General features: G+C 39.7%; 1 protein-coding gene across 1 annotated transcript in view; it reads left to right on the top strand.

Annotated features, from left to right (window-relative positions):
• USH2A (usherin) overlaps positions 1-11,188 on the top strand; it is a 465,799-nt gene that overhangs the window by 94,350 nt on the left and 360,261 nt on the right. The window contains exons 8-9 of the mRNA XM_019631633.1: positions 3,914-4,109; positions 7,397-7,527. Coding sequence (XP_019487178.1) covers positions 3,914-4,109; positions 7,397-7,527 — 327 coding nt within the window. The remainder of the gene's footprint in view (positions 1-3,913; positions 4,110-7,396; positions 7,528-11,188) is intronic.

Below are 11,188 nucleotides of genomic sequence, written 5' to 3'. Positions count from 1 at the left end.
CGCCCCCCCCTTATGTCCTCCCTGCCCCTTGTCAGCTCTTCTCACAGTGAGAGCCACACACTTTCCGTCCCCGCCACGTCCGCTCAGCCCCACGACTTCGCTGCCTGCGCGCGGCCCACCTGGCCTCTGCTCCTCCGGCCGCCCTGCATCTGACGGAGCGACGCCACGTGCTCCTTGGAAACAAGTGTAAATAGCCCTCATTCTGTAAAGCGCTGCCGATGCTTTCAGTACACTGCAGCCAGTGTATGGTGTTGCATCGCTCCTCCAACTTCTTAAAGGCACGTCCTGCATGTTACTCCTTTTAGCAGCCCAGGGCCCTGGGGTAGCGTCTGTGCTCGTATTCTGGAGCTGCTACCACGAATGAACACAAACTTGGTGGCTTAAAACAACAGAAATGCATTCTCTGAGGGTTTTGGAAGCCAGAAGCCTGACATGTAGGTGTCAGTAGGGCCATGCTTACTCAGAGGCGCTGGGGAGAATCCTTTCTTGCCATTTCCAGCGTTTTGGTGCTTTATGGTGTTTGGGGGCTTATGGTAATACGTCTTTACCTTTGTTGTCGCATGGGCTTCTGTGTGTTTGCCTGTGTCATCGTGCAAGTCATTGGTTTAGGACCTGCCCTATATCAAGATGATCTCATCTCGACCCCTTCAGTGAATTACATCTGCAAAGAGCCTGTTTCCAAATAATGTCACAGTCTGAGGTTCTAGGTGGACATGATTGAGGAGGGCACTGTTTAAGCCACTGAAGTATCTAATAAATAATTCAATAAATGCTTATTGATTATTTTGTGGGAGGTAGGCAAAACGAACGAAAGGACTTATAACCAAAATATATAAAGCATTCTTTCACTTAATGATTAGACAACCTGATTTTTAAAACTATTATTTCCTTTATTTTTTTAAAAAAGTATTTTTTTAAAGTTTTGGGTTACCACAAAATTGAAAGGAGGAGGCACAGAGATTTCAAATATGCCTTCTGCCACCACACATGCTTAGCCTCCCCCATTATCAACATCACTCATCTCTCACCAGAAGGCTACTTCCTTTCTTTATTTTTTTTTTAATCAACAATAAATCTACATTGACATATCATAATCAACCAAAGTCTTCAAGTTTATCTTACCGTTCACTCTTGGTGTTATACATTCTGTGGGTATGGAAAAATGTATAATGCCATGTATTATAATTATTATAGCATGCACAGTATTTTCACGGCCCTAAAAATCCCCTGTGCTCGACCTATTTATTTCTACTGTGTCCCTACTCCCCATTGAATTCCTGGCAACCACTCATCTTTCTGTTGTCTTCATAGTTTTGCCTTTTCCAGAATGTCATGTAGTTGGAATCACATAGTATGTAGCCTTTTCAAATTGGCTTTTGTTTTTCACTTAGTAATATGCATTTAATATTCCCAAGGGTGTTTTCATGGCTTGATAGTTCATTTCCTTTTAGCACTGAATAATAGTCCATCATCTGGATGTACCAAAGTTTATTTATAGATTCACCCCATTGAAGGACATCTTCGTTGCTTCCAGTTTGGCAGTTATGAGTAAAGCTGCTGTAAACATTTATAAGCAGATTTTTGTGTGCACATGAGTTTTCACCTCCTTTGCGTAAATACCCAGGAACACAATAGCTGGATCTTATGATAAAATATGCTTAGTTTTATAAGACACCGTCAGCTGTCTTCTAGAGTGGCTGCATCATTTTGCATTCCCATCAGCCTGGTACGAGAGTTCATGGCGTCCACATCCTCACTAGCATTAGGTATTGTCAGTGTTTCAGATTTTGGCATTCTGATAGGTGTGTAGTGAGATCACGTAGTTGTTCTAATTTGCATTTCCCTGACAACATGTAATATGGAGCACCTTTTTATATGCTTATTTGCCATCTGTATATCTTCTCTGGTGAGGTGTTTGTTAGGGTCTTTGGTCCATGTTTTAATAAGGTGGTTTGTTTTATTATTGAGTTTTGAGAAATCTTTGTATATTTTAGATAAGCCTTTTATGAAATGTGTCTTCTGCAAATATTTTCTCCCTGTCTGTGGCTTGTTTTCTCGTTTTCTTGACATTATCTTTGTAGAACAAATGTTTTTCATTTTAATGGAGTCTAATTTACCAGTTCTTTCTATCATGGACGGTGTCTTTGGTGGTGTACCTAAGAAGGCATCACTGTACCTAAAATCTAGGGTTTCTCATGTTTTGGCTTCAAGGAGTTTTATTTCTTGTGTGTGTTTTACATTTATGTCTATGACCCATTTTGAGTTAATTTCTGTGAAGGGTGTAATGCCTGTGTTTAGATTTATTATTTGTTTGTGCATGTGTGTGGTTTTAGTTGAGCATTTTATATGATTCTGTTTCCCCTTCTTTCTTAACATAGCCGCTATACCTCTTTTTATTAACCGCTTTGAGTAGTTGCACTAGAGTTTGCAATACATTTATGACTAACCCGAGTCATCTTTCAGTAACACTGTACCAGTGCACAGGTAATGCGAGTGCCCTCTAATAACAAGATAATCCTAACTCCTGCTTCCCGTCCTTTGCATCATTGCATTATTCATTTTGTTTATATGTAAGCCTACAGAAGCATTTACATACACATGATATATACGTAAGCATATATAATCAAATGCACTGTTGTATTATTATTTTGTAAAAAAGCGTTATCGGTTAGATGAGTTAAGAATAAGAATGATAAAGGTTTTTATTTTACTTTCACTTATTCCTTCTTCAGTGTTCTTCCTGTCTTTACATAGTTCTGAGTTTCTGATCTATATCCTTTCGCTTCTTTCTAAAGAAAATTCCTTTTAACATTTCTTACAAGCCAGATCTATTGGCAATACCCTCCTCACTCATTGTTTGTTGGTCTGAGAGAGTCTTTATTTTTCCCTCACTTTTGAAGCATAATTTTGCCAAATACAGAATTCTAGGTATTGTTTTTTTCTCTCAACCTTTTAAATATTTTAATCCATTCTCTTCTTGTTTTCAAGGTTTCTGAGGCAAAGCTGGATATAATTCTTATCTTTGTTCCTCTATGAGTTAGGTGTTTTTACCTTCTTACAATATATTTTTTTTTATCTTTGATTTTCTGTAGTGAAGCTCCTGTAAGTAAATCTCACAAAATTACGGGGGTCCCGTTATAACTAGACCCCCTCCCCCTACAGTTTTCACCTCTCAGTCTTGTCCATACTGAACCACCAGCAATTTGTCTATTAGAGTTCAAGTTTTTCTACCCCAGCTCTGTTTCCCATGGAGCCTTCTACGTGTGACTCTCTGCTCCTGTAGCCGAGACTTCCTGTATTGGCCCGTGTCTCCCCAGGCTTCCGGGCAGCTATTTGCCTGTGTCTTGCCCTTAGGGATCTAAGAAGAGTTGCTCATTTTTTAGCCTGTTGAGCTTTTTACTTGTTAGATGGTGTGGCAACTTCTATGCTCTTCACCTGTGGAAACAGGAAGTTTTTAATGTCTTGACACAAAAATATATATATATCAAGGTCATAGGACAATCATAGGTTTTTTTCATTGGTTATTAAGGCTGTTATGCATGGTTTTAGCTTTCATGGCCACTTTTATAGTTCCACACTACCATGTTTATTATATACTAATTTTGTTTGTTTTTGTTTTTTTTTTTTTTAGCTGAGCCATCCTGCCACCTGTTGGCAGCCCAGCTCGGGCGGGGCATCGAACCGCTGTTGCTCAGAGCTCCCATTCTTGAGTGAGCTCTTAACCAACTGAGCCACTCGGCCAGCCCCTGTAATTTTTGATTTGTAAATCCTTTTTCAAAATATGATAGTTGCTGGTTTTTAACTGTTTTGATATTAGCTTCCCAGCTAGTGAAAGTTCCTGCTATGTAAATAAAAAGAGAAAAACAATCACAGCTTTATGTGTATTTATTGTTCTGAGTTTACTTTATTCCAGTGCAATCGCTGCTTGCCTCTTTATAACGACAAGCCTTTCCGCCAAGGTGATCAAGTCCATGCTTTCAACTGTAAACCTTGTCAATGCAACGGGCATGCCGGAAGCTGCCACTATGACTTCTCAGTGGACCCATTTCCACTGGAGCACCACCGAGGAGGTGGAGGAGTTTGTGACGACTGTGAGCACCACACGACAGGTAACTAGCACGTAACACAACGCAAGCGAAGGCCGGATTGGCCTTTGAGGTCCGTGTGCTTCTGTACACAATGTTTGTTATTTTATTTTTTAATTTTTATTATTTTTTAAGATTTTATTGGGGAATTGGGGGAGGGGAACAGACAAGTTGCTGTCGTTTTGTTCTTCAGTCTAGTTGTGGAGGACGTTGCTTCACTGGCCCATGTTGGTATTATCATTGCGCTCTTTCTGGGTGAGGCAGATCAGTCGCCGGCCTCTGGACGGCCTCTCACGGCGGCTCTTGGCAGCTCACACTGGCTGCCAGCTGCTCACGCTGGCTGCCACCCACACATGGTAGCTTATGACAGCCCACTGCAGCAGGGGCTGCAGCCTACGCCGTCGCCAGTGACTCACAGCAGCCCAGCTCCAGGTCGAGCTGTTGTTCAGCATCTTAGCTGTAGAGGGCAGTGTCACTGGCCCCATGTGGAATCCGAACCAGGGCGCTGCTGCTCAGAGCTGGCATCCTAAGCCAGCTCTTAACCAGCACGCCACTCAACTGGCCCTGTTATTATGTTCTTGCTATCTAATTTAGCAAACATGCTTTTGTACCCTTATGTTTGAAAACCAAAGCTGGTTCATCAAATCTTTATAATTTCAAATAATTAGGTAGTTTTCAGAAATAGCAGCCTAGTCTTACATTATATCTTTTCAAACAAGTTTTTTTTAATTTGCAGCATTTTATTAAGTTATAAGTATATTTGGATAACTCAGGAAATATATATATATATATGTGTGTGTATATATGTGTATATATGTGTGTATATATATGTATATATATATATATTTTTTTCTTTTCTTTAAATACGTTTTTTCATGTGATCCTCACCTTCCACCATGTCTGAATTCTCATGTGGAGATGTTTACATTTATTCTAATTTGGCATGGATTCTTGTAACCTGGAAATACTTTTTTTTTCAAATGCTAATTAAATGCAGAAGATGATTATCAAAGTCTTGTTCTAAAATTATCCAGCATTTTGACTAGTCGTTGAAAAATAGTATTTTCTAAAGGGCTAGTATGTCAAGAGCAGAAGTAGGCAGCCTCTGACTTTGTTGAATATAATGGCCCAAGTCTGATGGGTTTAAAAGTGTGCTACTCTGAAGCCTGAGTGAATTTATTAGGTAACTACTGATGACCTAAAATGTCACACAAGAACTTGGCTAGGTGCTGGGCATAAAAAGATTAACAAGGTAATGAGTATTCCTGTCTTTGAATGGATTCTTACATAGTGGGAAAGGCTCACAATTGCAGGAAAAATTACAAAGTTGTGTGAAGAATGCCAACATTGGGCAAATACAGTAGGAGTTGACCAGGTGAGGGGGTGAGAGGAAGGGCCGTGGGGGCGGGGGTGAACACAGGTTTGCAGTGACCTAGAGGAGAGAGCAACATGGCGCCCTTGGAGAAGTGATGGGACGGCAAATGGCTGATTGTCAGAAAAGGCGCCAGGAAATAAGGCAGGGCCAGATTTTAGAGGGCTTTCTAAACCGTGATAACGAGTTTGTCTTCCATCCTAAGGTAATGAGATGCCTCTTGAGGGATTTATACCAGAAAGGGACACAGTAAGTTCTCTGTTTTTATATGACCCATCTGGTCATAAAGTGGGAAAGCCCCAGGGAGGTGAAAAGTGGTTTGGGAAAACCAGCGAGTGGGATACTGCCATAGTCCCAGTGAGGACTGATGCTGGAATCCATTTACGGTGGCATTGGTAAAGAGAAATGGAGCCAAGAGATGTGTAGGGTGGAAAGTGACAGCGTTTTCTGAGCGAGGTATATGGTGTAGGTATAGGAAAGGGACAGAAAAAGTGTCAAGATTCTTGCCTAACATTCTGGTTTGGGCAGCGGGGTCAACGTTGGTGTCAGCCATTGGGATAGGAAACACAGGCGGATCGAGCGAAGGCAGAAGATGCCCGCTTGTATTTTGGACATGTTCACTGTGTCTTTCCAAGAGGCATAGGAGAAATTCTCATGGGAAGCTGGAAACACGATTCTGAAGCCCCTTTCTTGGGGAAAGCCTTTTGTGATGCCTCAGAAAAGATTGGCATCATCAATATACTTTAGTGGCACCTTATGTTTATCACAGTTGGCAAATGTATATTTATTCCTGAAATTAATTAAGATTCATCTTACCCATTAGACTACAGGAAAGCTCTGTGAGAAGGGCGCAGTGTATTTTAGTCACTACTGTATCCACAGCACTTAGCACAGTATTTGGAACACGGTAATCACCCAATAAATATTCATTGAATGACAAAGGAGATATTTCTAGATTGGAGATACAAGTTGGGGTTCATCAGCATATGTAAATGGAATAGTCTAGAAATACTATAAATCCATTTAATTTTTAATTAGTCCATGGCCCATATCCATCAGAATGTGAGTTTTCACTTGATTAAGTTATTTCCATAGTCCTCTACTACCGGGCCAATTGCAGGAACATTTGAGCAGAATGTGTAATGTTTAAAGGGGGAGTGAATCACCTTGAGCTGTATTTCTGATTATTTCAGTGGTCCTATGTGCTACTCATACTGACTTGAAAAACTGCCTGGAAGGTTGGGTTATTTTCTTATATAAAACCATGAGGGAAAATTTCTGATTAGTAAATTGTAAACTATAGGAATTAGCTGATATTTCTGATGTGTCTATTCTAACATTTAATATGAAATGTATTTGATATATCTAAATATAATAAATTTCTGTTGATATCTGCAGTGAGAAAGTAATGACGCTAAGTACTAACAGAAGCATTACCTTTGAATTTTGTTAACTATAAAGTAATTGATTATATTAAGAGCTATATCCTATTTTATAATATTTAGTTCTGGAGAAATATTTTAGACATAATAATACTTCACATGCCTAGTTGCTTCTAACTGGACCCATATCATCTACCACACTTATAGAAATTTCTCATATTTGATTTCGATTAAGTGCCTGGCCCTAGAAATAAAGAAAACTTTTCAGTTCCGAAAGAAACTCTTTGAAAATGTATGGGCCCCTACAAAGCACAGCTTTTTAGAAGTGTGGCATTATATAACAGATGGGGGTTTAATGAAGTAAAGCACAGTTTGTAACAGGTTCATTGTTTCATATGCTCTGGATCACTAAATTGGCAGGTAGAGATGAAAGGTGCATTAAAATGGACGTCCCGAAAATTATAGAATTCCCTCAAAGGAATACAGTCTTTAATTCTGAATTATGCTGCTGATTTTAATGAATTGGAAGTCATAATGCATAACCTTTCCTGATGCAGGAAGGAACTGTGAGCTGTGTGAGGATTACTTTTTCCGACCAGTTGGAGCAGATCCTTCAGCCTTAGACGTTTGCAAACCCTGCGATTGTGATAAAGTTGGCACTAGAAACAGTAGCCTCCTTTGTGATCAGGTGAGTTCTCAGTATTGAAGGTAAAGAATTACGCTCTTTCAAAAACTAATTTGGAGATGTTCTACTAGTGAAATTGAGGACCATGTTTATCAGGCTGCCTTCTCTGTGTGTGTTTGCATTTCAAATAGATGGCTGCTATTGGAGTGTTCCTGTGCAACTTAATATGAACATGAACTATAAGGCTAGTTAGGTGGTTCTTTGCATAGAAGAAAGGCTCATTTTATTTTTAATGTTGCAAATGTCAAAAAAGTGGAAGGTAGGGGATTTGAAGTAAACTGGGAAGTAAATTGAGTATATGTCTTGGAATTGTTAGAGAATTAATTTTAATAAATGATATTTATTAAACAAGAACAATTTTCCCTCCCGAATTTCATAGAACATAGTATAACAAAAGTTATTTAGACATAGATCCAAATGGAAATTATGATAGTTCTGCTTCTAAATTTCTTATTCCAGCCTTCTCTCTATCTTAACAGTACAATGAATTTTTATAATTCTATACATTTATATTACAGCATCACAAACATTGATGTATGACCTACATGAACACATATTCTAACTAACCTGGGTTGATATATCCTACCTCAGTCCAAAGAATGCAAGAAAATATTTGCAAAGTGCACTTCCAATGAGAGTCGCATCGGGTACTTATAAAGAACCTTTATAAGTCAATAATAAAAAAAGACACAATTAAAAATGACTAAAGGATATAAGTAGATAAATCTCCAAGGACAATACACAAATTGCCAATAAGCACATGAAAAGATGCTCTACATTATTAGTCTTCAGAAAAATGCAAATCCAAACCACGATGAGATACCACTTCACACTCACTGGCGTGGCTGTCGTTAAAAGGACAGATAATAGCAAGCATTAATGAGGATGTGGAGGAAATTGGAATTCCCACAGACTGCTGGTGGGAATGCAAAATGCACCGACTTTTGCAGACAGAAAGCAAGCTGGGGTTTTTCAGCATATGCAATGTAGAGTCATTGTATGACCCAGCGCTTTCACTCTCAGGCATATATATATATATATATATATATATATATATATATATATATATATATATATATATATATATATCCCCTCAAGTGAAATGAAAACATGTATCATCACATGATCTCACTCATGACCATTCATAGCTCCATTGTTCATAACAGCCTGAAGAATCACCCAATGTCAATCAACTGATGAGTGGACAAATAAAATGTAACTTATCCACTCCATGGAATAGTAGTCCACAGTAAGAAGAAAGGAAGTAATGATGCATTTTAACCGGTACTTTGGTCTCAGTTGTGGGGATAGGGGAAGGGAAGAGAGAAATATTTTTTTTAGATGCTTCTGTAGCTTGATGTTCCCCATGTGCAAAACCTTGTTGAACAATGCGTATAAGAAAAGACGTACTTGAAAATGTTAACATTTTTTTCTTTGTTTTAAAACTATTTTTCCTTTTTACCTTTCTTCTTCCTAGTTTGCTTTTTTGATAATTTTACAGTGGGAAAAATACAATTTTTCTGAAATCTGATATGCAGCCAGAGAGAGCTATGTAAAGGAATCTGAATACAGATACAATGATAGGACTGTTCCATGAATATAAAACCTCCATGTCGTCTATCTCTAAATCACATTCGTATTTTTACCTTAATTTCTATTATTTTCTCATGCTCCAAGTGCAAGCACAAAGTATACAACGCAAAGATTATTGTTACCTGTGAAAATATAGTGTCAGGTACACCTTGCCTAAATAATGTTACAAAAGAGTTCTAAAAATGTGCAATGTCATTTTCAATGGGATAACACAATAGATGCTAAAAAGAGTTGTCAACAATGTCAGAACTATAAACTGTAAAATTGAATTCAAGGACATTTTTAAAATTCATGAAATCACAATCCTTAATAATATTAGGGAACATGCAAGAAAATTAGGCAGTAGTTCAAGTCTGATTTTGTTATAATAACTTAGGAATGGAGCCAGCCCCAAATGGCCTGAGTGGCTGTATTGTGCACTCTGTGTTCTGGAAGGGAACTTGCCCTTTGGCAGGTGCCATTGGAAACTCAGTCCAATCTCATAAACTATGGCATGTTTGCCTGATTCTTCCATAAGAAATGGTGTAACTCTTCTTCCTGTGACTGCCAAGAACCGGAGAATGGCATGAAGTCATGCTCTGAGTCACTGCGTCCTAACAATACGGACGCCAAAGTCAAGAGACGTGGAACATCTAAAGCACGCTGATCATATTGGTATTAATAGGAGAGTAGAAGGTGGAGAGGAGTCAGAGTCTTGTTGTGGAGTCCTTCATAGAGAGTCCTTGGTCACTGGGGCTGTCGTGGATGAGTGTCCGGGCCTCCGTACATGCCTTGAAACTGTGTGTGGGAGCGTATCATGCAGTGTGTGGTTGGTTTATGTATCTTTGAGGGGAGAGCTTTCAGTACTTTCATCAAACCCAAAAGGTGTACGTGATCCAAAAGAGAAGAAAATTCACTGCACTGGGGAAAATAAGTCGACTTCTCTTAGGAAAGGCCTTGGCTGATAGTACAGATACTTATAACGTGAGTTTCCCAGGATGACACTGCAGTTCCTGCCTTGTGCCCTTTGAACTCAAGGCACAAGCTCTTCCTTGGTCCTGGGTTGAAGGCTGGCCATTCTCTTTTCTTCATCTACTGTGACTTAAGTCCAGAAGAGCAAGATAGAGCCCCAGGCTTGGAGGACGCTTTAAAAAGAATATCCTGAGATGGAGAAGGGCCTGGGAGCTCATAGCTAAAGCCCACAGATGTGGACATCCCAGTAAGCTCTACTCCAAGGTGGGGGTCCACTGTCTGGCTCCATCCTGCGCCTTCACTGACTCTCCCTCCACATGTGTGCTGGTGTTTCTGGAGAACCTGCTGGAGCCACCTGCACAGGTGGTGCTGATGATGTGATGCCACTTAAGAGAAAGTCCCTAGCATATGGCCTGACCTATGTAGCATGCATGCAAGACATGGCTGGATGCTTTTCTGTTTGGGATTTTCTCTATGTCTCTGTCTCTTTCTCTTCTCCCCTCGCCTCCCTTCTCTCTCTCTTACTTTGCTGTGTTCTTGGATCTAGCTGAGGAAACCATGAGGGTGAAGTCACAACAGTCAAGACTTAGGAGATCAGCCAGAGCAGAGCTTCTCAAACCTGTAACGTGCATGTGAATATCTCAGATATCTTGTTAAAAAGCAGGCTGATTGAGGCAGTCTGGAGCGGGGACTGAGATTCTGTGTTTGTGAAAGATCTCAAGTGGTGCCGTTGGTGCTGGTCAGTGGAACACTCTTTAGCAGCGAAGTCACCAGAACACTGCCTATCAAAGATGCATAGATAAAAGAAGCAGCGTGCAGAGTGGGAGGGGAGACAGGTGGTTGTGAGTGTGTCCTTATGCACACATGTGGACACTAGGTGAGGCTGGGCTCGCCCTGTTTGGTCCTCTGAATCCCATCTTAAAATCAAATGGTGTTCAAAGTTTTCCACAGCAGTGAGCCTCTGTTAAGTCATACTAAGCTGTGTCCTCAAAATTAGAGGGCCTAACCTAGGCTGTTTTCTTAAAAAATGGGAAGAAAGAAACAGTAAATAAAAGAATCTGAAAGTTGGCTGAAAACTGAAAATATAGTTGTAATTATATAAAAAGAAAGAAGAATGGTT

This window comes from Hipposideros armiger, unplaced genomic scaffold (genome assembly GCF_001890085.2).
Source record: "Hipposideros armiger isolate ML-2016 unplaced genomic scaffold, ASM189008v1 scaffold_1023, whole genome shotgun sequence".
NCBI lineage: Eukaryota > Metazoa > Chordata > Mammalia > Chiroptera > Hipposideridae > Hipposideros > Hipposideros armiger.
Note: the sequence above shows the minus strand (reverse complement) of the source record. Positions and strands in the feature narration are given on the sequence as shown.